This window comes from Podarcis pityusensis (genome assembly GCF_964106645.2).
Source record: "Podarcis pityusensis genome assembly, chromosome: 10".
Taxonomy (NCBI): domain Eukaryota; kingdom Metazoa; phylum Chordata; class Lepidosauria; order Squamata; family Lacertidae; genus Podarcis; species Podarcis pityusensis.
In genome coordinates this window covers 20,089,744-20,117,713 of record NC_138035.1, presented here as the reverse complement: position 1 = coordinate 20,117,713, position 27,970 = coordinate 20,089,744, and the positions used below count along the sequence as shown (strand labels likewise).

Below are 27,970 nucleotides of genomic sequence, written 5' to 3'. Positions count from 1 at the left end.
TGTTGAACGGTGTCAGTTCAGGATTTTTTGTCAAAGCATAGGTGGCAGCAAATGATTAAAGGTACAAACAAAAGCCAGAGCCAACAAGAAGCAAAGCCAAATAATTAGGTCCCCATCTTCCTCCCTGTTGAGTTCTATGAGAGCAACATCAAGTCTAGGGAAGAGTAAGCTGACAGCCACTGTTGCCTGGACTGGTCGTCTTTGGACTGGGCATAGGTAAGAAGGCAGGCAGGCAGGCAGGGGCTGGCTGAGTTACAGACTGAGGTTGGTGGATCAGTGCCCTATTTGTCCTAATGCACAAGTCTCTACTGACCAAATTCCATTCTTTCTGCCAGAGCCAATATATGCAGTGGCTTTCAGGGTCTTAAAGTCTCCAGCCTCATAGGTATGCAACAAGCTGTTTGCAGTGCCCCTTGCCCAATGCTCACATCCACTGCAACTCTATGGGGAAGGGCTGTGGCTCAGTGTATGGCAACTGCTTTACATGCAGAAGGTCCTTGCTTCAATCGCCATCATTTTCAGGTGGGTAGTCTCACCTTAGCTAGATGGGCCGATTGCCTGACAAAGCAGCTTCCGATATTCCTGTGGCCTATTTATTTTGCATCAATGTCATGAGCTCAACGTACCTTTAAACATGGGCGCAAGTTTCCATACTCCAAGTCCACCGACGGAGGTGTATTGCCCAAGAGCTGTCTCCAGCAGGAAAAGCGGGATCCCAGCAAACACCAATGTCAGAAAATAGGGAATCAGGAAGGCACCTTGGAGGAAAAAGTGGAAAACATCTCACTGCATCTGCTTTGTTATGGCTGGTAAACCGTGTGTGCATCAAGACCTGCAAAAAAAGCTTGTTAGAAATATATATATTTCCCATTGATAATGTCAAGGCTGCCTCAAGTCTCAGCTCACAAAAGACCAACGCCTATCTCTTCTTATATACAAAGGTGTTTATTGCAGTTCATTGTTTGCTTCACATCCGAGGCGCGCAGCCCTACGTCTGTTACGCTTAGACCGCTGAAGTCCCCTCTGAATCAGTCCCTCCCCTGCACCAGTTTAAGAGGCTTGCGCTGCTCCACCTCTTTCTCTCTTTCCTTTTCCGCAGGGTCTTCCTGCCCGCTGGGGTTTCGCCCCTCCTGGATTCCTCTGACGCGGAATCCCCAGACTGCTCTTGCCCCCTCCTGCGGGCTTTGGGACCTGGCCCCTCCTCCGGGCTCCCTGTACTTCCGCGTGCCTCTACATTTGAACTTGGCGCGCGCGCCCAACCTCTAACCTTCCTTTTAACAGCTACACTACTCCCTTCACTACTCCCCTCCCCTTCCGGGAGGGTGGCTTGCTCCGACCTCCCTCCCTTCTCTGCTGCCGGCGCTGCTTCCCCTGATACACTGAAACCTCCACCCCCTCCGCTGCACTCTGGCAGGGAGGCTGGTCCTGACACCCAGCTGCCACTTTGGGATCCCCCGCTGGCCCCCTGCTCCTGACACGTCCCCCCTGGGGCTCCCCTGGCCTTGACCACCGGCGCCCCCTTCTGGGAATCCTCTGATTCGCTGAAAAGACTCATGGAATCTCTTGAGTCATTGTCATCCTCTTCCTCGCTGTCCTGGGACTCATCCCCATCGCTCTCCATCTCCTGCCTACCCTGTGCCTCTGTCCCTGAACCCCTGACAGATAATAAGTGCTTCATTCCCTTTGGGGTAATCTGTCAGTGGTGGTCACAGCCAGAGCTAAAAATGAGTAGGGCCAGAGGTTTCCCCATCATTAGTTTATACTCTCAGGGTGGACTATTAGCAGTAGAAGCTGGTGCCCATAAGGGCTAGGAGGGTGGAAGGCAGGGAGGACAACAACAGTAGGTGGAGCCAGAGCCCATGAAAGACTAAGCCAACTAATTTTGTCCCCACCATCCTCCCTTCTGAGTTCTACAAGGGCAACATGGAAAGTAGAGGAAGAAACTAGCACACAGTACAACCCTCCTGACTAGTTGTAAGTAAGAAGGCAGGCAGGTTGGGGGCGGGTAGGACAGTGCCCCATTTGCCCCCCAATGAACTAACCTCCATTGACTGTTAAAGGTAAAGGTAAAGGGACCCCTGACCATTAGGTCCAGTCGCAGACGACTCTGGGGTTGTGGCGCTTATCTCGCTTTATTGGCCGAGGGAGCCGGCGTACAGCTTCTGGGTCATGTGGCCAGCATGACTAAGCCGCTTGTGGCAAACCATAGCAGCGCACGGAAACGCCGTTTACCTTCCCGCCAGAGTGGTACCTATTTATCTACTTGCACTTTGACGTGCTTTCGAACTGCTAGGTTGGCAGGAGCTGGGACCGAGCAACAGGAGCTCACCCCGTCACGGGGATTCGAACCGCCAACCTTCTGATCAGCAAGCCCTAGGCTCTGTGGTTTAACCCACAGCGCCACCCGCGTCCCTTTTCCACTGACTGTTAGGTGTTCTTATATATATTGGCAGGATCATTGGCCAGTATGATAACATCTTATTTTGCTTAATTGCTTACAAGTTCTCTAACAATTTGCTTCCTCGCTAGAGCCTTTTACCCCACAGCTGAAACTTGCCTTTCCCTCATCTATCAGCTGGAAGCAGAATGAAAGGTCTAGCTCTGTTCTGGCACCAGCCACAAACATGGACAAGCTCTTGCTGCGATTTTGATCCAAAATGAAGTCTCATTAAACAAAGATACCTTCCAATAGTAATTAAAAGTTTTCTGCTTCCTGTTGAGTGTGGCAGTGGGATTATTTGCAAATAACCCATTAATTGCCCCTTCAATAGCTTTTCTGAATTTCCTCTTTATGTCACTTCCTGTTCCCTGGAAGGTGGTTTGGTTGCTTAATTCCTCTCTTTTTTCTTTTCTTTTAGTGAAATAGCTCTATTTTGCTATATTAAAAAGGGGAGAAGGAGGAGAATGAGAGGAGACATAAATTGACATTAAGGGACAGTAAAAGGTGAAAATCCATAAGTATTATTCACATTTTCTGATTTCTCCCTTCTATATCCGCCTCTCTCTGTTGATTTCAGCTATATGGTGCTGTCTTAACTTAATATTTCAGGCATTTAAACAGTATAAAATAATTTTATCTTTGGTTTAAGAAAATATTTGTTGTCCAGTGATGACCAAAGGATTATTGTAATGTATATATAACCTTCCCTAAATCTATAAGTATACACGAGAGATCATCATCATCATCATTAAAATTGACTCCCTCCCCTGACTTTGAGATTAATAAGAATGCTATAAAATCTTCACTATCTGTTAGTTGACAGAGTCAGTTCATAGCTGTAAAGTGTTTAACAGGGCTGTAAATGTAATAAAATCCTCCTGCAAGACAAATACTCTGTTATTAACTGCAGTCCCTGAGTGCTTCCTCCAAAATTCACTCCTGCTACTTTCCACCCCTTTTTACATTTTTCTTATTAGTTTTACTGCAGTGGGTGGGACAGAGACATCCCAGGAAGCTTATGGAAACTTCTCTGGTTTTTGCTTCTTCTCCTTCGAAGAAGAAAAGTGGATAAATGTCTAACATTCAGGCCATGTTGGTCTGATGCAGTAGAAATATATATTAAAAAAATATAAAAATTGTCCACTTCTTTCCATGCACACAAAAGCTCATACCAATAACAAACTTAGTTGGTCTCTAAGGTGCTACTGAACATTTTTTTTTCATTTTTTTAATAAATGTCTAACATGTATTATTAATTTAGGTCACTTCCAAATGACCTCTTTATGGAGTATTCAACCTGTTTTATTTGTGGTCAGGTTAGATGATGTTGCACCAAGCAAGTGTTCTCTTTCACTTTCCAGCAGGGAGATTTCCGAGGGAAGCACGTTCCTTGCACAAAAGCTCCAAATCAGCTCCCATTATGCCACTTGAATTTGCCAGTATATGATTGGTTGCCCTCCTGAAAATGTGACAGTCTTGAATTGCCCTTCGTTTATAATTTACATCTTGATGGAAGGCTTTGTGTGCCTGGAAATTCCTTCTGATTTGATTCTTTTTTTATTATCTTACCCTGTTTGGCTAGAAATGGAGGGCTCTGTGTGCCTAGCATAACAAAGATTCCAGTATGAAACTGGCCTTTGGAAGCGCCGAGGTAAGAAATTAGATCTGCAGCCGTTAATGCAAATGGTAACACAAATGATTCCTAATTAATACAGCGATGACTGCCAGTCTGGTTCTACTTATTGAGAAGAATATAAAAAAGGCAGGTGGGGGGGGTGCAACATTGTCTTTCCATTTCCATAGCACTATTTGCAAGTTCTGAACAAAGCTATCCAGACTCTCAGGAACTTCACATTGTTTGCAAAAATGTGGCCATGTCCACCTTTTGAAATCTCCATCTTTTCTGTTAACTGGAAGTTCAACTGGCCTGTTTTTGCACAACGGCCTTTATTCCCACTTAAAGATCCTTCTTTCAGCCTTGTACCTGCATTTTCTACCCAGATTGCTTTGGTAAAAAGAAATCTAGAGGAAAAAATTATAGTAAAACAGAGGATGTAGTAGATAAGAGCGTTGGAGCTGGACCAGAAAGAACTGGATTGAAATTGCTGCCCCTCTCTCTGGAAAGTCTAAGGGAGGCACCATAGTATTTGAAAACAGAAGTAGGACCCAGGATTAATCCCAGACATGTCCAATTGAAAAGATCAGATAGCAGGAGATAGAAGCCTCTGCCTGAGACCCTGGAGAGTCTCTGCCAGTCAGAGTATGCAGTATTAGACTAGCTGAACAAATTAGCCTCACCTGACTTAAGGAAGCTTCCTATGTTCCTATCACAGGGTAGTTCAGTTTATACAAGATGCACCAGTTTCCCTGCTGATTTTTTGCTTTCACACAGCCATTAAACTTACCAGGGAAGCAAAACAGCCATCTTTCAATGGCAGCCGTCTACATAGATTCAACATAGTTCTTCTGTTGGAATGCTGCTCTTGGACTTGATAATTTTATGCATTTTAAAGTTTTTTTAAAATATTTTTGTAAGTACCTTATGAATTTTGTCAAGTAAGCAAGATAAACACTTCTCAGAAATCATAATTCCAGCAAGAGAAGCTGTGTAGCTTCCTTATAGAAACTCTAAATCACACTCACAGCACATTGCTCAGATTTACGGCAAATCCCTCTCCATACTTGCGCATTAGCTTGTGGTAGATAAAACATTTTAAAGCCAATTTGATCAACTGCTTCAGACATGACAAGAAAACTCATGACTGCTGCAGTGTTTTCTTCTGCACAATCACAAAAGGGAAGGGAAAAGGATGCCCTCTAGGTCGGGAATGGCTCTAGGCTGGCTAGTTATGCCATCAACCAGAAAGAAGAAATTCATCGCCAGAAGAAGACAAAGCAAGGTGCTGAATTGAATATGTTAACTTTGCATGTGTAGATGCAAATTCATAAATACTGACTATAGCTTGAATCGAAGCACAAAACATTTGCCATAGTAGTGAAGAAGGTGAGCAGGTGACCTGTGTGCTTGCTCAGTCTGCTGTCTAGCTGCTAACTGTTGATGGGCAACTTCAAGGCCCCTGTCTCCTCTCCCTTCTGGTGGTTCTTTAAAATGGACCATCATATAGAGGACACCTTCAAGCAGAGGGCTGTCCTCTGTAAAGTAGGACACATGGCCACTGAATGATGGCAACCCTAATTGGAACTGATTTAGTAACAGATGGAGAGGCAATGATATAATTAAAGTAAGTAGGCAAATTACATTAAGAAAAATTAGGAGCAATAGAGCCTGGAACTGAGGAGACGGGTTCTTTTTCTTCAAGAGCAGCCACAGAGCCTTGCTTGAGATTTTCAGTTGGGTGTTGGCTTGATTGCACTTTGGAAGTCTTTTGTGCCCCTTTAAGCCCCTGCACACCTCTTTGGAGGAAGATCTCGTCAGTGAGAGAGACTCACTTGTGAGTAAACATATCTAGGCAAGGCCGGCTCACTCATGAGGCAAGGAGAGGTGACTGCCTCAGGCAGCAGGATGCACAGGGGCAGCAGATCCATCCTCTAAGGAATGCATTACTTGTTGCTGCCACTACTTCCATCTTCCATCTCCTCAGCAGCAAGAGCTGTCCCTACAGCAGCCTCTCAGTGAATAGGAGGTGTTGCTGGTCCCCTCCTAAGGAAGAAATGAGAGGGGTTGCCCTTTGGGGTCTACTCTGCACTCACCTGGCATGATTCAGAGTGCCCACACTGCCACAGTGGCCTTTGATTGCCACTTCAGCTGTTGGGTAAGCTTGATTTGATTCTCCACCTTTCAAAGTGTTGGTGTTGACCTTTAAAGCCCTAAACGACCTCGGCCCAGTATAGGTATCTGAAGGATTTTGTGGTTTGCCTCAGGCGCCGACATGTCTTGGGCCAGCCCTGCATCTAGGACTGGTCTGTAAACATTCTGAAACCGTGAGAGAGCGTGAGGCATAGGAACATAGGAAGCGGCTCATCACCTCCATCTTCTATCAACTGTCAAGTGAAAATATATAATTGAATAATAAATTTGAGTAGGATTTATATCCTGAGATGTGGGGTAGAAATGATTGCAATGAGTAAACAAAGTCTTGATCAGGTCAATCTCACCTCCTCCATTCTTGCCACAGAGATATGGGAAACGCCAAACATTCCCTAAGCCAATGGCATATCCTATGCAGGAGAGCAGGAAGTCGAATTTGCCTTTCCAAGACCCTCTGTCCGGGACCTCCTTTTTCTTCTTGCTGGCGTATTTGCTTTCTGAGCCAATGGGCTCCTCCGACTCCTCTAGGGCAGCTTCCTTCATCTCAGAAGGCGAGTTCAGCTCCACGGATGTGGTGTCGATCTTTCCCATTTCTGCTTACATTTACGTCATGGAGGAAGGGGAGGGGAGACCCTCAGAAGATCAAGACGGTTGGATCACAGTGGGCAAATTCCTCAGTGGTACCTGAAAAGTATAAGAGAAGTTATCTTTGGCCAGTCAACAAGAGGGTTAGACTTCTTGAGGCATGTTGTACGTAAAAGACAAAGTGTTTTAAACAATTGCCGGGCTTTGAACTGGATGCAAATGTGTGTGTGTGAATACCAGCTACTGGGAATTGCAGAAGGGGGAGAGTGCTTTTGTGCACGGGCGTAGTTAGCTGCTCCAGCACCCAGAGTGGTGGGGGCGGGGCAAGCTGTGCACGGGGTGCCGTGGTGATCTGTGCTCTGCCCAGGGCGGGGGGCACTGTGGTGATCCACCCAGGAAGGATGCAAGCCCCACACTGCTGTTTCGGGCAGCGCAGGGCCCCAAGCCACCGCATTACTCCTAGGAGAGACGTGTGGCTCAGGCATGCTGCAGGCCAGGCCCTGCAATAAGTGCCACCCCCCTGTGGTATGCCATTTTGTCACCCCCTCAGGGGTGAACACCTGGGGCAGACCGCACCCCCTGCACCCCCTTCCTATGCCCCTGCTCTTGTGCTTGGGTCCTGCTTGCTGGTTTCCCACTTAAGCCAATATTGGGGGGTGACTTGCAGAATGTCAAAGCAATTCTGCAATAGATTGCAAATAAGGAAGGCTCCCCCCAAGGTGACCCTGTTGCTGTGGTTTAGGGAATAAAGTGACTGTCAAAGAGGTAAGATTATTTATAACATACACATACCTTCCACCAAAGGTAGCCTAGGGCCATTGGGTGAACACATTGCTACATTTGAGGAAACTCTTGTTTTTTACTATTATTATTTTCACTTACAGAATTTTGCTATGGCAGACTAGAGAAGCACCATATTAGTTGAAAGAACCCAACTTGCTTAAGAACACCAAAGGAAATCACGGTCAAAGAATCTCCTCCCAAAAAATACCCTGCGTCACATATGATTTATAGCAGGAGCTCTAGGCCTACAGCCCTGAAACCATTTACCAAGCCAGTAAATTTCATTTAAATCTACGCCCAAGGTAATGACTCAGTAAATCTTCCAATATGTTTCTCCCCTGGCTGCCTGACTGGGTTGGAATAAGATTGTCATTTATTGGGGTTAGATGAAGACAACCTGATGAATGGTCAAACGCTGTGCTGCCAGCCCTGCTGAGCAAGAAGAGCTAGTAATAGCCCATCATGTCTCAGAAATACCTTCCTCTCTACATCTAGTGACAAATACTTTCTCAAAACCTTTCTCTTATTAACTGAGAACAGCTCACCTATCCAAACTGGGTCAAGGGTAGGGATGATAGAAGGCATCATTGTCTGTTCTGCCCTCTAGTCATTCCATGCAGCTCTGTTTCCATTCTGCTGCAGTTGGTCTTCCACCCAAAACGACGCTATCCACCACACTGCCTTCCTTATGGTGAAATTCCATAACGTATGCAAATAACTGGGCAAGTTACATTGACATTATGTTATCCCACCCCCTTAATCTCATTTTTCAATAGGTTGGTATTGTTTTATCAGTTGTTGTTTGCTATGTAATCCATTATTTCCCATTTGTGGACTGAAAGCAGCAACAATGGCAAATAGCAATTGTGTTTCTTGGATTGATTCCTGTTCCAGATGTGAGACAAGTAAGCAAACATCCCACTGGAGCTGACACAGTTTCTGCTCTCATAGGGGGCATCTAGTGGTGCTGCTACAGCCACCACCCTCCCCTACATGAGAACTCATGGGCTCATCTGGCTGAAATGGTACTGTAACCATCCCATTACAGTCCTACTGTTACCAGGTAAGCCTACTTATATGTGGGGGTCGGGGACATGGTTGGTGACTGCATCAGTATCACTGCTAGGCTCCCTCCAAGTTGTGGTAGATGCTAAGGGAGTGTCCAGTTGGTTCTTGGGGGGTCACTTAGGGCAGCTTGCCCAGGTTTGCTTAAAAATATGGTGCTGGTCCAGATTTTGCTCCTCACTGTTACTCAGAAGAGTGTGCTCACTTTCCTATCTCAGTGTGAACAGCAGAGGAATTAATGAGTGCTTATTAAATTGAAGCATTCATGAGAATTCCTCTTCTTTACTATGAGCTGAATAATTTAACTTGCGTTTTAGCTTTTATGCAACATAATGGGGATGCACGTTTTGCCTCTTCCAACAATGATCTTTAATGGCTTATCTGTTTCAGAAAAGCTGCTGTTCATTGCATGAAAGTCTTAATAGTATTTTTATTATTATTATTTCTTCTCTGCTTGTTTGCATTGGGCGAACATTATCTCAGCAAATATGACTGCCAATGCTTTTCATCTCAGCAGCATGATGTGTTTAATTTGCTGGATATAAGGAGGGACTCCAATTTGGTCTTTGAAATCAAAAGCTAATAAACCTTACAGTAAGCTAAGCCTTGCAGGGGAGGGCCTTCGCCATCGGTTTCTCAAACTTACCCTCCAAGTGTCCTGATTTCCCAGGGACAGTCCTGGAATTATGAAAGCCACCACAGCTGCTGATTTGATCCTGGAATGTTCCTATTACCTCTGCCAGTGCCAGTGCCAAGCTTGGGGAGGAGAGGGAACTGACACTTGCCCTGAGTGGTGGCCGCGGCTATGAGAGAGCATCCCATTGCCTCTCCATGGCTGCCACTGCTGGCCTCCTCCCTAGGATAGCTCGTGGGGCTGTTGAAGAGCAGGTGAGGGTGAGAGGCTGCCATTGCCAAGACCCGACCCCCTGTGCTGGCTCTGAGGGGCAGGCAGAGGGCAGGGCCACCATGGGTGGGGAGAAAGGGGGAGCAAAGTGGAGAGCAAGGAGTCTTGATTTTTATATTTTTAAAAAAGAATGCTTTGTGTGTCTCTGTCTAATGTTGCCCCTTTCTAAAATTTACCTATTGGTGTGTCTTTTTGCAAATCTACCAAACTATATATATATATATATATATATATATATATATATATATATATAAAATGGGATCAAGGGGTTTTCTCAGGACAGTGGAGAGTGTGTCCCATTGGTGTTGTGGCGGCAGCACTTGCTCTTCTTCTGATAGGAAATGCTCTGTGAAGGGGGGGACGACAAAAATGGGAGGTCAAGGAGGGTCAGTGGGAGGAGGCATGAGAAATGTCCCTGTTTGCTTCTGAGGATTGTTGGAAGGTATCCTCAAGCATTCTATCTGCTGATGGCAGGCAAACAGCACTGCGAACATGAGAGGTCAGGCTGGATGTACGACTGAGAAGCTATTGTGTACAACAGAAACATATACACCAGGGATGGGGAACGAAGGAGCCAAATATTTGACCCTGGGAACCCACACCAGGTCACGCTCTGTTATGTACTGAGTTGAATAGGATCCAAAATGCAGCAGTCTGATTGGTCCTAGAACAATAGGATCCAAAATGCAGCAGTCTGATTGGTCCTAGAACAATAGGATTCAGAATTCAGCAGTCTGATTGGTCCTAGAACAATGCAGCAGTATGATTGGTCCACAGGAGCCACCCAATCCAGCTCCAGATGGGAGTGAATCCACAACCTGATTGGCCTACAGGAGAATTATGGAATTAGCCAATCACGTGCAGCCCATTGTGTAAATAATGTATACAGTGGTACCTTGCAAGACGAATGCCTCGCAAGATAAAAAACTCGCTAGACGAAAGAGGTTTTTGTTTTTTGAGCTGCTTCGCAAGACGATTTTCCCTATGGGCTTGCTTTGCAAGACGGAAACGTCTTACAAGTTTGTTTCCTTTTTCTTAACACCGTTAATAGAGTTGCGACTTGACTTCGAGTGTGGTAGCCTTTTTTGAGGTTTATAAAGACTTTGGTGATTTTTGAAGCTTTTCCAAAACTTTCCCGACACCATGCTTCGCAAGACGAAAAAAATCGCAAGACGACAAAACTCGCGGAACGAATTAATTTCGTCTTGCGAGGCACCACTGTATAAGGCAGATACTGTGGGGGAACTTCCATTCCTCCTCACCACTATGAGCTGAATAAAGAAATGAAATCCACTCTTGACTCCGAGTATATTTCAAGCTCCCTCACTGGCCTAGCTCTGAACCTCCTTGAGTGTTTTTGCTAGGCTGGAATGGATGTTTGCTTTGGTGCAGGATAGAGCAGGGCTTTCCCCTGAAGATTCCTGGGAACTGGAGTTCGTTCAGGGTGCTGAGAGTTGATAGGAGAACCCTATTCCCCTTACAGAGCTACAGTTCTCAGAGTGATTTCACTATTGATTGCCCCTTCCCAGGAAAATCTGGGAACTGGAGGTTTGTGAGGGGAATAGTGTGTCCTAACAGCTCTCTGAACCCTTAACAAACTACAGCTCCCAGGGTTCTTTGCCAAAACCCACAGCTGCTTAAAGTGGTATGATACTGCTTTAAATTTTTAGTGCAGGTGGGGCCTAAAATGCATTCAAGAGCCATTCAGAAGATTTTTTTTTAATGTCCTTTGAATAAAAAAATGCTAATAATATCAAAGGCTCCTGAAACAGAAGAGATCAAAACATGTTTTGTCCCCCCCCCCCCCTCTCTCCAAAGAGAAAACATAATCACCATGTCTATGGGGGCTTTATTAGCTGGTCGCAATTCTACGCAAGTCATAATGGCCTCAGGCAAGTTGGCTGTCATTAAAATGGTGGGGACAGAAGCAGATGTCTAATTGAGTGAACAACAGCCCCAACTCTCAAATTAAATTAATTATAGAGCTACCTGTCTGGGTAAAAAAAAGAAAGAGAAATCATCTTGGTAGCGATTAGATATTTGCCAAAAGGGACGGAAACATTTTCCCCTAGCAATCCTTTGTGGCATTTTTTCTCTTTGTTCTATGTAAAACCATTTCACATTTGTGACAATTTCGCCTTCCTGTGTAATTTGAATGGTTGTTTTACGCTGAACACCTCCGCAAACTGAAAGCACCTTTTCAATAGTCATTTCTCATGGTGGCTGCGGTGGAAAGTTGCAGGTATTCAGACCCGAACCCTGTCTCAGCTCCAAGCCAAATCGGATCCAGATAGCAATGGGACTGGCTCAGGATGCAGCAGATCCTAGTCCAGCTCAGCCCCACCCCTGCCTTGGGGTCGCCCTGTTTTAGGGCTTTCTCCTGGTCTCCACTGGTGGGGCTACACCACCTGTGAGAAGCTGGCTAAGCCAGCAGAGCTGAGTGGAGGGGTAGCTCCACTCCATCCAAGCCCCCCAACCAGCCCAGGGTAAGGGGAGGACTTGGGTAGCTCTGTTTGTCTTGTACATGTGTGCTGACTGCTTTTCCAAATTGCTTTCCATCACAAAGCAACCTCCAAGAGGTTTATATATAGCAGCCAAAGCAATAAAAATACCTAATCCTAAAATGCAATTTAAAACCACAATGATAAAACAATTAGGATCAACAGCAATACCAAAAGGAACCAGAAATGAGAACATGAAGTATCCATTTATGACATCTAAGCAAGGGCAAAAGTGTTCCGGGCTATTGGGAATGTATCTATAGAAGTGATTATTGGAGAGGGACGACGACAGGGGACATCACTATAGAGAAAAGCCTTGCTCAGTGCCATATTCACCAGCTTTCCTCACAGATAGAGTTTAGACAGCAGGTTAAAACTTTGTTCCTCCATGAGTTGCAAAGAGTTAGCTAATCTTCCTGTTTCCTTGTACAGTACTGGTTTTAAATGTTTCATTGGTATTACTACTGCACTGTAACAGTGTTGTTATGCTGGTTTTAAATACTTTTGCTTTCATTTTTTCAGGGTGCCCAAATTCCATCTGTTAATTCATATGTATAGATGCAAATTTAGAAAAATTTGTTATAATTCGGTAGTGGGAAAGATACCAGGTGACTTGCATGCCTTCTCAGTCTGCTCACCAGGATCTGTTAACAGTTGCTGGGCAGTTCCAAGGTTCCTGCTCCTTCCTTCCAATTTTTATGGTTCCTTGTTTTTAAGCCAGATCTGGATAGGACAGCACTCAAACAGAGGAGACCTTCAAACAGAGGACAGTCTTCTGACAGCCCTTCAAAATAGAAGGCTGCCCTCTGCAAAGTAGGTCACATAGCTATCTGAGTTGCCAATCCATCGATCAACCAATATAAATAATTTAAATTAAGTAAGCAAATAAGCAACAAAACATGTATCTCCTATATCAGTCTGTAAATAGGCTTCTAATGTGCTAAAATCTGCAGCAATGATGTCATGAAAAGGGGGAGGATGTTAGTATTTTCATTCTCCATTGCTGTTGGATCTCGTGATCCACTGTTTACATTCTTTTGTGATAGGAGTGTGGGAACGGAACTAGACACTGTACTTCCGTCCTATGTGCTTTTGTATTTCTTTTTTTCCTGTCTGTTGCTTTCGGACAGAGCAGACGTGTGAAGCTGCTCCTCACACTAGCCATGTTTGTTGTTTTGATTTGTAAATAAAGGAAACTTTTGAGATGCCAACGCCTCCACTTCTAGCTGTTACTCTGCTGATGCATTAGTGTGCCCACAGCTCCACCGGAGGTGGGTCGCTGGACACCTGAGTGCACTCCCGGACCGAGCCGTGGCCGAGGGGGCTGGCACGTTCACAGTAGGGGCTGTAACTCTCCTTTTTAAAAAAATAAATAATATTTATTAATAATTTCAGAATTACAGAAAAAAATAAAAAATAAAAAACAACACTACAATACATAAAAAGAAGGAAAAACGCAAAACATAGAAACCAATACAACAATACAATAAAAAAATATTAAAAAGGAAGGAAAAAAAAGACACAAATCCCATATAACTTCCATTTGCTTGTTTCGTTGACCTCCTCGCACCTCCCTTTTTGTATTCTAGTTTAGTTAGTTATTTCAGCAAATTCTTTCCATCTTTCTCAATTTTTATTAAATAATTTATCTTAATAATTTAACCTATTAATTAACTCGACAGATCCTTTCCATCTTTCCCCATATTCTGTTATTCAAATTACCTTAATTTATTTAACCTTGGACTTCCAGGGTGGCGCCATCGGCAATGGCGGACTCCCTCTGAACTGGAGGGACTAGCTCCGCGGGAAACGGGTCTTCTCCGCTACGGCGAAGCGGGGACCCTTTCAAAAATCACAGGCGGATGAAGCCTGTGACCATGAGACTCAGCGGGCACCTTTAGCGCCCCCCCAACTCGCTAAGGAACCCACTAACGGGCTCCGAAGTGAAGAGGGGGAACTGGCGCAGTGCTGTGAGTCAACTGCTATTTCCGTGGAGCGAAGCCGCATAGCCGTTGCCGGAGAGCGCTGCCTTTTTCATGGGACAATTTGGACTTTAAAATAAGCACCCGTGAGTACTTAGACTTTGAACAACTGGACATTAGATGAGGACTTGCGAGCAGAAAGGAATTGGATCTTAAAAATCTATTTCAATTTGGTACGGAACAGGAAGGTCTAAACAGGAAGTCAGCCTTCCGTTCTTCTGTAGACAGAATAAAGCAAAGACAACGTAAACTAGAGCTCAGAAAATCGCTTTTAAAGGATTGGATTTCATCATTTAAAATTGTGGAACCCCCCTTCGACAGCAGGAGAAGAAGGGGGATCTTTTTTGGACTGTTTAAAGTGAGTTTAAAGTAAAGCAACTTTCCTCCGTCCTGATCCTGGAGCGGGGTGTCAGGACTGACGTTTGAAGTTCATTGACCAGAGACAAACGTTTTTGACAGATAGCTAAAAGAAGAGAAACATAGTGATTCCACGGTTTCCCTTCGCATTTCAAAGGAACAAATATTGACAAAGTATCTCAAAAAGGGAAACTTTGTTGCATGATCAAATAGAAGTTTTCCCCCTAGAGGGAGACTGTGAAACTGTAACCAACTCCAAGGAGCCGGCAGCTGTTTACAGATTATAATCGTGGGAATAGGCATTTGACCTTGCAGGACAATATATTCAGAAGCTTTGTTGTGTGCTTTCTACAAAACAAATGCCCTACTGGAACAGTTACATGAGAAGGTGAATTTGATGACGACTTCGACTAGAAATTTTGAACAGGCAGTGGGAAATTTTGAACAGACAGTGGGAAAATATGTGGAGCCCACCCAGGAATTAAATCAGGAGTGTGTCCTGACAGAACAGGCCCAACAGGAATATGAGTTTTCGGATTTGACAAATGAACTTGGAAAAAGCCAGATTTGGAAAGAAAAAGTTTGGTTTGGCTTGGAAATGGGGGGCTGGATTGACCCCCTTATGCTGGGATGCTTGGACTTTTCAAATCTGGCAATGGGCCGTGAGATGTTTGGGATTGTGGGGGCTCTTAATTTTGGAGGGTCTTTGAAACATGCTTTTAAATACCATATGGAATTCAGTGCTGAATACGGAAAAGGGGCTGATCTGTCGAGAAGGGTTAAAAATATTGCCAAGCTGGAGTTACCACGAGCAGGAGACAAGGGAAAATACAGTTACAAATATGAAGAAGAGCTGCGAAAGGGACATGGAAGAGACTTGAGGGCCTCGGATATAAGGCTGCCAGGTTAATGGGCCAGATCGATGGGATAATAAGGACTGACAAAACCCGGAACCAGGAGGAAGGGACGTTGGATGAAGATTGGATCTGTTTGTATTTCTTTTTTCTACCATTAGAACTGTTTTATAAAATTGATGAATGTCAGAAAAATGTTGGAATGAAATTACTCGGCTTTAGTAAAGATGTTTAAAGAATTATGAAAGAATATTATGGTTATGAGAAGTTGGTAAGGATAAGATTTAAGTTTTAAGCTTTAAAGTTTATTTTCTTATAGAAAGATAAGATTAAAACTGTTTAGGGTAATGTAATGACAGAATATTATGAAATATGGAAAGGATTTGCTGGGATAATTAATAACTAGGATACAAAGAAAGGGAGGAGGAGGAGGTCAAAGAAAAGGTAATGACAGTTGAGGATTCGAGAATAATGAATTTGTTTTTAAATGCTCTTAAATTGTATTTTTGTTTTCTTTTTCTGTCTTTTTTTCTTATTTTTGAATTTGTATTTGTATGGTTGGAAGAGGTTTTTTTTTTCTTTTTCTACTTTGTTAACTATTTTTATTTTGTATTTTCTTCTGCTTTTATTTTATGTTGTAACACTTTGAAAATTTCAATAAATATTTTATTAAAAAAAAATTATTTAACCTTATCTTACCATAAAATACCTTAAAGCTTGAAACTTAATACTCATTTATACATAACCCCTGATATCATTTCTGCTAGAGTCATATAGTTTCATTCCAACATTTTCCCTAATATTCATTAATTTTGGGCTAATTCCCTAAATAAAAAGTTTTTTTTATAAATTTTCTTCCAATCTTCATCCAACGTCTCTTCTTCCTGGTCTCGGGTCGTGTCAGTCCTTACTGTCCATTCCATCTAGTCCATCAACCTGGAAGCCTTATGTCCAAGGCCTTTAAGTCTCTTCCATGTCCCTTCTGCAAATCTTCTTCTTGTTTATACTTGCACTTTTCATTGTCTTTTGTTGGTCTCTTTCTTAATTTCTTTCCTTTCTCGTTGAGGAGTAGGTCTCTGGGGGGTTCCAACCCAAAGTTATCTCCGTCTCCCTTCATCAAATCAGCCCATTCCCCACAGTCCCACTCCCCACAGTCATCAATATAATCCAAAAAATATTTGCGAGCATATTTTGAAGTCTCTCCAAAGTTAAAAGCCTCCTCAGCTCCAGACTCCCCATGGCCCACTTCAACTTCAATCTTCAAAAACAACGGCTTGTGCTCCTGTTGTGCCTTGGGTCTCTCCATTTGTATTATTTAAGGTGCAACCGCAGCCTCTTCCATTATCTTCTGCACTTGCCCAATCAATACAGGTTCCTGAGTTGGACCCTGGATGGTTTCTGTATCACTATTCACTAATTGTCCACAGTTATTGGCCACAACAGTCATCAAATCCATTTTCTCATTCATCAAATCCATCTTCTCGTGCATCTGTTCCAACAAAGCACTTGTCTTGCATAGAGCAAACACCAAAACTTCCTTCCAGCTCATATTTAGTCAAGGTCAAAAGGACTAATCCCACGATCTTAATCTCACAGCTGTGGCTGCAGCAACAATTTAGCAAGCTCCCTCTAGAGGAGACAATTTCTATTTGTATCCATCTTTTTAAGGCAAGTCCAACAAAGGAAAATTACTTTCATTTTTTCAGATATTTTGTTTCTTTAGAATGCAAAAGGCAACATTGGAATCAGTTTATTTCTCTTCTTTAGCTATCTGTCAAAGTATTCCATTCACAGTCAATGAACCTCTCCAACAATTTCTGTCTCTGACACCCCGTTCCCAGGTTAGAGACGGTGGAAACTTATCTTTCTTCACTCCCTCTCCTGCAGGCGTTACACAAAGTCCCCCCCCCCTTTTCTCCTGCTTCCAATGGGGTTTCAGTAGTTGTAAATGAAGGAAATTTAGGCTTTTTTAACGACTTTCCAGGCTTTAGCTTACAAGGTTTTTGCTTCAGTTTATATACAAAAAGCGGAAGGCGGACTTCCTGTTTTGAACCTTCCCGCTTCGATGTCAAATTAAGATCTTTCTTGATCCAATTTTCTGTTTCTACTCACGGGTACTTGTTTTAGATCCAATTGTACACAGGAAAAAGTCAGCGCTCTCCAGCGATGGCTGTGTGGCTTCACTCCGTGAAAGTAGCAGTCAGTTCGCAGCACCGCGCCGCTCACCCCACTTCACTCCGGAATCCCCAAAAGGGGTTCCCCGTGAGTAGGGGGCGCTCCTGGTGCCCTGCCGAACCCCACGTTCCCAGGCTTCCTCTGCCTGGGATTTCTAGCGGGTCCCCACCTTCCTTGCGGTGGGAAGACCCAGTTTCCACGGAGCTAGTTCCTCCAGTCGGAGGAACTCCGCCATTCGCCGATGGCGCTAACCCGGAAGTCCTAGGGGCTGTAACTCTCCAATGGTATGACTTCATATTCAAAGGTGCACTCCTCCTGAGTCAGATGGATGTCAGCCATACTGTGTTCACTTAAGGCAGGGATGGGGAACCTGCGGATCTTCAGGTGTCATGGGGCCAAGCCCCATTTGCTGTAGCCAGCATGTTCAATAGTAGTTCAACATCATCTTGTAGTTCAACATCATCTTGTAGTTTAACTTGTAGTTCAGCATCATCTAGTTTCATGTTGTAGAGCATGTGATACGTTTCAGCAGCTTGTTGGAGCAAGGCAATGTTTTGTCAGGCTCTTCACAGATATTCGTAACCAAACCATAGCTGTCAACATTTCCCTTTTTTTAAGGGAAATTCCCTTATTCCGAATAGGATTCCTCTCAAGAAAAGGGAAAAGTTGACAGCTATGAACCAAACAGGTTTATTAACAGGGTTATATAAGGTTATTGGCAGGCTTCTTAATAGAGGTCTGTACTAGGTTTTCTCTTAGGTCAAAGGTACTCTAACATTTTGTGGGGATGATTAGGGAGGCAGGAGAGGATATATTATTTAATGATGTGCCCAAATAATATGCAGATACATCCATTTCAGATCAATTAATCCAGGATGGGGGGGGGGGGAGTATGCTCCTGTGATTGTTCCTAGTTCACGAACAGCTGTTCTTGTTTGTGTACAAAGCTCTTTTTAGAAATCGAGTACCTCATGTTACCTTCCCACCCGCTCCTCTCTACAAAGACTTGCCTCTCCCTCAGCTCCCGTCCTCTGAGTTTCCAAACTTGAAAGCTTTCCCTCCAAATCAGTTCCCCTCAGCCAGCTCCATTCGAGCTGTGCCTAAGGCTTTCATCCTGTAACTGGGTCACATCCACCTAAAGCAGCTCCAGCTGGGTTGAAGCAGGCCTGTGCCCAAGGGACTTTATATTCTGCCAAGCAGGATGTGCCCCCTGAGGGAGGGCCTCAATCCGAAAGCTATTAGAGAGTTTGTGCTACATGGAAAGCTAGCACCCATATATACTACATGTAGCTCCCAGCACCACACAATAGGAGCCTTTGGGACACTACTGTAGGAGAAGAAGAAATAAATACCCCATAGTAGCAGGGCTGAGCATGAGATGGTGCCATAGCAGGCAATGAGTCACAGCAACAAAGCCCTGAGCTTGTGCAGTGGTTGGTGCTGTTGCCATTACCGCTGTCATCTCCTCTGCTTTCCCTGTCACAGGTGACTTGCATTCTCTCCTTATCACTGCCACTCCAGAACATCCTTTCCCTCTATTTTCAGATAGGGTGACACGTCGGATAAGTCCCATTCTACATCACTTCTTGCTACAGTGGCAGATTCCTAGGCACTTTCTCTAAGCAAGGTTGGCAGCCTCAACTACTCCCCCTCAACCGAGGCAGTACATGATTCAGAAGGTTGATGGAAGAGGAGCGTTATACTTTGGGTTTTGTTCGGTTGAACTGTTTGGCCTGTGAAGGCTTTTTCTGGGAAGTAAGTCTGAGACAGGACAGGCCCAAGAAGAAATTTTGGTTCCTGAGGGAGAAAAACAAAGCCTGTCTTCGTCTGTCCCGTTTGGGGCCCATATTGGGAGAACAGGAAGACATTATTATCATCATCATTATCATCATCATTATTATTATTATTTCCTGTGGACCTCCTGACATGCCCTCAACCTGCTCCCAGAATGCCTCCTTTGTGCCCTCTGTCATGTTGAAGGGGTATCAGTTGCAGGCCCTCCTCAGCCTCCCAGAGGATATCCCTCTTTGAGAGTGAAACTCTCTTTCTGCCCTCAGACAGGAAATACAGTCATACCTCAGAAGTCGAATGGAATCCATTCTAGAAGTCTATTCAACTTCCAAAACATTTGGAAACCAAAGTGCAGCTTCTGCTTGGCTGCAGGAAACTCCTGCAGCCAATCGGAAGCTGCAAAAGCCGCGCCGGATGTTCAGCTTCCGAAAAGCGTTCAAAAACCGGAACACTCATTTTTGGGTTTCGATTGTTCAGGAGCCAATTTGTTTGGGAGCCAAGGCATTCAATATCCAAGGTACGACTGTTCTGAAGAATCCTATGGTCCCTGAGACACCCTGTACAAAAAATGGCTTTCTATGTGGTAGGGAAATGCAACATTTTGAAATGAAAGCTACCGTAAATTTCGCTCTATAACACGCAGATTTTTTCTCCTAAAGAGTAAGGGGAAATGTCTGTGCGTGTTATTGAGCGAATGTGTGGACCCTGGCGCTGACTCGCCGGAGCGCAGGGGCAAAATAGGCAAAAATCAAGCAAAAAAAAGATCGGGCGGGCGGGCGGGCGGAGGGAAGGGGGAAGGCGGAAGCTTTCCTGCATTCTGCCTCAGGGTCTTACTGCCCACCCGCTTCTGTTGCTGCGTTTGCTCAAACTCAACAAAGAGCAGGGAATCCCCTGCCCTCCTGGCAAGCAGAGGGTTAAGGAAAGGATCGAGTCCTTCCTTCTAATTCTTTCCTAGTCACACTGCGTGCAGGCTCCAGCCCACCACTTCCTCCTCTCCGTGCTCTAGGGACTCGCAGGCAGCCGAAAAGCAAAAGCATGCAGGTGGGAGAGAGAGAGAGAGAGAGAGAGAGAGAGGGCTGGCTTGGGTGGGGGGGGGGGGACTTTTGCTTTACAATGGTAGGTTTCTCATTTCTTTTCCAAAAGCAGAGAGCCCTGCCCCCAGGCCCCCTCCAAATTACAGCTTCTCCAAGCAATGTACTGCTGGAGGGAGACAGTATGCTTGTTTGGAAGAGAAACCCTGCTTCCCTGCTCGTAAGTAACAGCAGGCTGGATTGCAGAGTGAGACATGGAAATCTCTGGATTTATATGCTGTATATCAAATATCTTAATCTATACTTTCTACACGCGGCTGGTAAATCAGAATCTCCTGAGCCAGGAGGATTACAGCATCTCTCCTCTCCCCTTCATTAAAAGCCTAATACTCTTCTTTGAAGTATAACGTGAGAATGTTTTTTTATATATATTTTTTAAAGTTCTTTTCCTCATTGTGCGCTATACACTGATAATTGCTGCCACAATAACAATTGATTGAAAATGGAATTTAGTCTCCCCCCCCCCCCATAGAGAGCTGTTCTTCAAACGTTTAGCCTTAATACAGTGGCTGATGTAATACCCTTCTGCTTCACTAGGCATTTTATATAGGGACATTAAAATTGATTTTCTATATCTTGGCAGATGAAAAAAAGTGTGTTACATGCCCTATTGCCCAAAAGTGTGCAAGCACAGAGCAAAGGTTGCAGTGACAGAGGTGGCCAAAAAAGAAATACCGTAAATAAAAAAGAAATCATACTTCGTATATCCTGTCTGGCTTGGGGGGGGGGGGCTTTTGCTTTCCTTCCCTCCCCATTTAAAACGTGGTGACAAAGCACGGATCCACATGGATCCTCAGGATTTTTGCACTGGGTCACCCCAAATTCACCATCAGATCACATTACATGTCCATGGCTACAGTCTGTACCAAAAAAATCACGCACCCACTGTTGCCTGGGGCTGCAATGGTGCAAAAACGTGGTTACAAAGCATGGATCCACATGGATCCTCAGGATTTTTGCATTGGGCTACTCCAAACTCACTGTCAGATCACATGTCTGTGGCCACAGCATGAACCACAAAAATCATACACCCACTGTTTCATTTAGAATATTTTTTTTCTTGTTTTCCTCCTCTAAAAACTACGTGCGTGTTATGGTCTGGTGCGTGTTATAGAGCGAAAAATACGGTATTTGTGAGGGAAAACCAGTAATCAAACTCCATTTTTTTAAATAAAAAAATGGCTTTCTTCTATCACAGTTTATTCTCTAATAGGACATACTCTTCTGCAACAGCCACATTCAACTGTTGTTGGAAGAGCACTGATGTTCTTAACATCAAACAGAGAAATAATGTGATGGTTTTCTCAAATTATTTGCCTTTGCAGCTTTGGCAAATGTAGGTGACAGGCAATCTGGGCTACCTACAATAGCACAGAACTTCTAACTGCAGACTTTTTGTTTGAGAGTACAAAAACACAATGCAATACCATAAAATGGCTTCTACTGGTCCTTTCGTTTGTCTCATTTGTTTTGTCTTCAGGCATAGCTAATTATCCTGCCAGCCCTGTATTCATTCAGTCCCCAAAAGAGATTTTCAGTATTTTACTTTCTATGCTATTGTTTTCTTAACAAACCACTCTTTCCTTTCCTGCCGCTTCACTACTCGAAGAAAGGAATTAGTTTTTTAAAAGCCAGGCTTCCAGCGGCAATTTGAATTCAGCTATCAAATCATGCCCAACAGGCTGAATATTTGGTAACAGAAGTTAATTAAAGCATGGGGCAATTTTAGCATCAATAAATGGTCTGTTCTGGCAAGAATGCCATGGCCTATTGTCAAGTGCATTCAAAATATGCCTCACCTAGAGCTCTAAATAGAATCTCCCCTCCCTCAAGAAGAGTGTCCAGGATAAAAGAGAACACAAACATGCAATATGTTTTGCTGATATGGAGCTCAGAGCAGCTCTTTTTAGCCTCACCACAATCATGATAGAAGGCTGACAGTGAAGGTCAATTAACACATTATCCTTTTAGAGAGGGTAGGACTGCATGTAATCAATGCCCTTCATACCTGGGTTAGTATCAAGACCAAAGGTAGCCAATGTGATGCTGATCTACAATTCCCATAATTCTTAGCTGGGGGTAGAAGGATCTGCCAGTTTTGGTTCTCTCATTTTTCCAGTCTTAAATTCAGTTCTCCACATTTCTGCAGCAATTGGAGAATTCTTTTTATTTATTCATTTAAAGAAATTCTCTTGAGAGTTCACCAGCATTTTAATGCGAATTTCTCCAAGGAAACACATTTTTGTATTTCTGGTGGTTTTTGCAAGCAATTTCCCCTAATATAATGCATTTTCATATGCTATATTCATGAATATGTTCCTTTTTCAACACACGTCTCCTTAATACATGCAGGTTTGTAAACACTGTTTGGTTGGAGTACTGCATTGCAAAGTTCAGAGAAGTGTGAATTTCAAAGGATAGCTGAGTTTCGGTTTACCTGTTGTTTCAGGAAGCGCAAATTTGCACCTTTCTCACCTTTAAGTGAGTTCTCACCTTTAAATGAGAACTGAATCAGATTTCTCCTCTATCCCTAGTCCCAGACGTCATGGCCCAATGGTTAGAGATTATGGCAGTTGAAGTCCAGCAACATCTGTAGGGCAGCATGTTAAGGTCTTTCACCTTCTTTCCTGTATTCATCAAATGCTACTGTTTGCATAGGGTGTATGGGGTGGCATCTCCTTCTGGGGTAGTTTTTCCACCTTTGGTTCCCACCCTGCACTCAGCTTTCACCTGTGAGTCCTAGAAGCTGTCGGCATGTGACAGCAGCCACATCCCAGAAACGGCTTTGATATGCCAGCTAAACCAGGTAAGGGGAGCCAATGGGTCTCAAACTCTTGCTGAGTTAGGGACTTTCCCTGCATGTGAAGACAGGCTCCAGCGGATTGACCGGACAAGACCAATAGTGGGTCCAATGGTTAAGGTTTTTCATGTGCTGCAAAGGGAAGGGAGGAGCAGCAGAGGTGGAGAAAGGTGGGTGCGGTGGGTGCAGTCTGCCCTGGGTGCCATCCCGGGGGGACATCACCCCCCACCCCCGATGCTTGCTGCAGGGGGGTGCACCCCTGGGACATGCACCCCGCCCTCTGCTGCAGATACGTGGAATTGTCACATGTCACATGTCTGTTTACATTCCAGCACGTGAGTGGAACATCCACTCTGTATTGCTTTTGTTTTCTCTCTCTCCGAGAAGAACGACAAGGAGAGAGGCCATGTTTTTCTTTGTCCTGATTTACATATAATAAATGCGTAGTTTACACAGAGGAACTATACCAGAAAGAAATGGATGTCTCGTATACCCCAGATAGTGTGGTTGCTGACCTTGAGCCAGACATCCTGGAGAGTGAAGTCAAATGGGCCTTAGAAAGCATTGCTAATAACAAGGCCAGTGGAAGTGATGATATTCCAGCTGAACTAATTTTAAATTTTAAAAGATGATGCTGTTAAGGGGCTACACTCAATATGCCAGCAAATTTGGAAAACTCAGCAGTGGCCAGAGGGTTGGAGAAGATCAGTCTACATCCCAATCCCAAAGAAGGGCAGTGCCAAAGAATGCTCCAACTACCGCACAATTGCACTCATTTCACATGCTAGCAAGGTTATGCTTAAAATTCTACAAGGAAGGCTCAAGCAGTACGTGGACCGAGAACTCTCAGAAGTGCAAGCTGGATTTAGAAGAGGCAGAGGAACCAGAGACCAAATTGCAAACATGCGCTGGATTATGGAGAAAGCTAGAGAGTTCCAGAAAGACATCTACTTCTGCTTCATTGACTATGCAGAAGCCTTTGACTGTGTCGACCACAGCAAACTATGGCAAGTTCTTAAAGAAATGGGAGTGCCTGATCACCTCATCTGTCTCCTGAGAAATCTCTATGTGGGACAAGAAGCTACAGTTAGAACTGGATATGGAACAATTGATTGGTTCAAAACTGGGAAAGGAGTACTGCAAGGCTGTATATTGTTCCCCTGCTTATTTAACTTATATGCAGAATTCATCATGTGAAAGGCTGGGCTGGATGAATCCCAAGCCAGAATTAAGATTGCCGGAAGAAATATCAACAACCTCAGATATGCAGATGACACAACCTTGATGGCAGAAAGTGAGGAGGAATTAAAGAACCTTTTAATGAGAGTGAAAGAGGAGAGCGCAAAATATGGTCTGAAGCTCAACATCAAAAAAACTAAGATCATGGCCACTGGTCCCATCACCTCCTGGCAAATAGAAGGGGAAGAAATGGAGGCAGTGAGAGATTTTACTTTTTTGGGCTCCATGATCACTGCAGATGGTGACAGCAGTCACGAAATTAAAAGACGCCTGCTCCTTGGGAGAAAGGTGATGGCAAACCTAGACAGCATCTTAAAAAGCAGAGTCATCACCTTGCCAACAAAGGTCCATATAGTTAAAGCCATGGTTTTCCCAGTAGTGATGTATGGAAGTGAGAGCTGGACCATCAAGAAGGCTGATCGCCGAAGAATTGATGCTTTTGAAATATGGTGCTGGAGGAGACTCTTAAGAGTCCCATGGACTGCAAGAAGATCAAACGATTTCCATTCTGAAGGAAATCAGCCCTGAGTGCTCACTGGAAGGACAGATCATGAAGCTGAGCCTCCATTACTTTGGCCACCTCATGAGAAGAGAAGACTCTGGAAAAGACCCTGATGCTGGGAAAGATGGAGGGCACAAGGAGAAGGGAACGACAGAGGACAAGATGGTTGGACAGTGTTCTCAAAGCTATAAACATGAGTCTGACCAAACTGCGGGAGGTAGTGGAAGATAGGAGTGCCTGGCATGCTCTGGTCCATGGGGTCACGAAGAGTCGGACACGACTAAACGACTAAACAACAACAACAAAAGTTTAGTATAGTATCCATGCCTCGAGCCTGATCTGTTGTGTGTTTACTCTGCTGTGTAATGTGTGCTCCTGCTAAATAGTTGGAATCATGAACGTACCTCAGAGGAGGATGACTGATGGATCTCTGCAGCGGCAAGGCTGAGAGGGGAGACACTCTGGCTGGGGCCAAGCCAGCTGGCTTTCCATGCCATGGTCCCAACAGCCCCTCCCCCTGGGTGCACGCTGCTTCAGGTGCCAGAGCAGCTAGCTCCACCTCTGAGGAGCAGATGGGGTTCATCAACCTGAGAAGGTAGCCCATCTAGGAGAAGAAAAACTCTATCCTTAACCTCCACTGCCTTGTGGGATATCTTTGGGAGAAGAAAAGGCTAAGGAGTAATCCATACACAAATCCAGAGTGAAGTCGGTTGGATGGTGCCTTGTATGCCTCCTTCCGGCAACTTCTGCAGCCAAACTGGTGCCGAATGTGTTGCTCTGTTTTCCTTTGGACCACATCAGTGAAGCTGAGAGAGGGGTCTTGTCGTCTGGACAGCCCAGGACCTTCATAAACACTGCCCAAGCTTGCGCTCTGGAGAGGTCACTTGGGTGCTGCTGATGCAGCAGTTTGACTTCACCTCCGGAGGTGCATTCCACTGTCTCTTGAGACAGATGGATGCCAGCAACTGCTTGTATTGGCTGCCAATGGACAGAAACCTTATTTAAAAGGTCTCTGTCATTTGGAAGCCAGTGCAATTAGTATCCACTTACAGAGTCTGCTTCCAGACCCCTCTCAGTCCCAGCAAGACTGACTGAAGAGGAGTACTTCTGAGCTTGTTCTGGACACATTTACATCCCTACTGAATCCAATATCTTGTTGCCCCCACCACCACCACCTTACATCTAGGATCATGGTGTGGGTAGCTGATTGTGTAGCTTTATGTCCTGATGTCTCTTTTTTTATTAAAAAAAAATTAAGCAATGGGCTCCATATCCTGTTTTGAACCCATGAAAGAAATAGAGCACACAGGTGTTGTGCTGGAGTGGTTAGTCATACATAAACCGCAGAGATCCAGGTTCAAATCGCCCACCTCTCTTAGAACCTGATTGGGTAATCTTGGGCCAATCACATTTTCAGCCTTGCTTACATCACAGGGTTGTTTTGAGGTAAAAAGGTATCAATTCCACTCCCCAAGTAAGCCATCCTGAGCTTCTTAGAGGAAGGATGAGAAGCAAATGAATGTGATAAATTAAACAGACTGCATGAAGAGCAATTCCATAATCCCATGAATTAAATGCTGTAGGAACTGTCAGCAGTTTTCCCCCTGGAAGGTCTCCTGAAAAAAAACCAACAGCTGAAGCTTGCTACGCTGCTACAACTTCAAATCAGAGAAGCTTTCGCCGTTGACTCCTTGCCTGCTGTTCAGCTGTTTAAAGCACAGGAGCACTGGAAGGAGAAAAAATATACATGGACAACTGCAGTCTACAGCTATCACCCCATCAAGAGACTATACATTTTAAAAATAGGAAAATAAAAGGCAAGCACATAATATCCCTACAGCTATAGTGCATTGTGGGTATGGAATTTAATTTAACAGACCCTTGCAAAGTGCTGAAGAAGGTATTGACTGAGCACATACTCTGAGCTCTGTTGATGGATTTGCTCCTGTTGCATCATATCGCCATGCTGAGAATTTCCTTAGGAATTCATGCTTAGAAACCCAAAGAGGCACCTACCTCCTATCAAGGTCTTGCATGAGATCTTTTTGTGGTATCCAGGGCAGCTGGAGGGAGCATCTGGCAGAGGAAATGCATACCAAACAGCCCCAGTTGGAGAGTTTGAGCCCCCACTGCACCGTGCGCTTGTGATCCTCCTCCCCACACAGTATGTCCTTACTGATATTGACAAGCTGCTAATAAGCTCTGAACTCATGTCTGATCAATTCGACACTTGGCTGTACTCTATTGGGGAAAAACACAACCCCACGTGTTCTTGCAGCCATGGCCTGGAGAGACGACTATTCAAGGGCACAAGAGTACATGGGGAAACCAAAGAGAGGCATTGCCAAAAAGAGAGAGGGCTGGCATGGGACTCAAGAAGCTATAGGAACTTTGAAGAACCGTGTAAGAGGAAATGTGTCAAGATCATGCACTGGAATTAGAGTGGGCACTATGCACTATGGCTGATTTTGCTACTTGATGACCCTTGATGACAGCCCAGGGGAAACCTGCTTAAGAGCCAACATTTTTGCTGGAGTAGCAGATGGATGTAATTTTTCTTTCAAGCACCATTATGGATACACTTCAAGCCAACTGTGTGTGGCCACCCCCCATTTTGCTCCCATGAAGTCGTGTGGGCTGGGTCATTGCATGGCATTGGATGTCTTAATCAGTTGAGTAGTCCAACCTTCACTGAGGGCAGGCTCACACATGAATAGTCCTCATTTGATGACTGTGTGAATTAGACATCATGGATCAAACACCACAGAGGCAACACCCATATCACCTCAACGGTATGCTAAGGCTTTTCAGTAGTGTGGATTTGCAAGTTCAGAGACAACACACACAATCTTAAGTAATCAATTGCACCACTTCAGAGTGTGTTGGGATATCCCCTCATGTGAAGAACTCCCCCTTCTAATACACTCTCGTATGTCAAAGGGGATGACTCCATTAGAATGTGCAGAAAAGTTTGTGTTTTTTAATGTGGGAAAGCATTCAAACAACTGCCATCTCCATGCATTCAGAAGTGGAATAGTCTGGCAATTGATACATCAGGTGCAGCTGCTAATTACGTAGCTTGGCTGTCAGCTGTGATTTATAAAACCATTAGGAGTAAAGCTGTGTGAATCG

At 44.4% G+C, this 27,970-nt stretch overlaps 1 protein-coding gene across 1 annotated transcript in view; it reads right to left on the bottom strand.

Moving 5' to 3' along the window:
- LOC308457604 (sodium- and chloride-dependent GABA transporter 1-like) overlaps window positions 1–26,895 on the bottom strand; it is a 56,763-nt gene extending 29,868 nt beyond the window's left edge. Inside the window, exons 1-3 of the mRNA XM_080971622.1 lie at window positions 26,855–26,895; window positions 6,557–6,893; window positions 627–758 (exon numbers count right to left, since the gene is read on the bottom strand). Of these exons, the coding sequence (XP_080827748.1) occupies window positions 627–758; window positions 6,557–6,800 (376 nt within the window). The 5' untranslated portion in view covers window positions 6,801–6,893; window positions 26,855–26,895. The remainder of the gene's footprint in view (window positions 1–626; window positions 759–6,556; window positions 6,894–26,854) is intronic.
- Window positions 26,896–27,970: the final 1,075 nt, after the last annotated feature.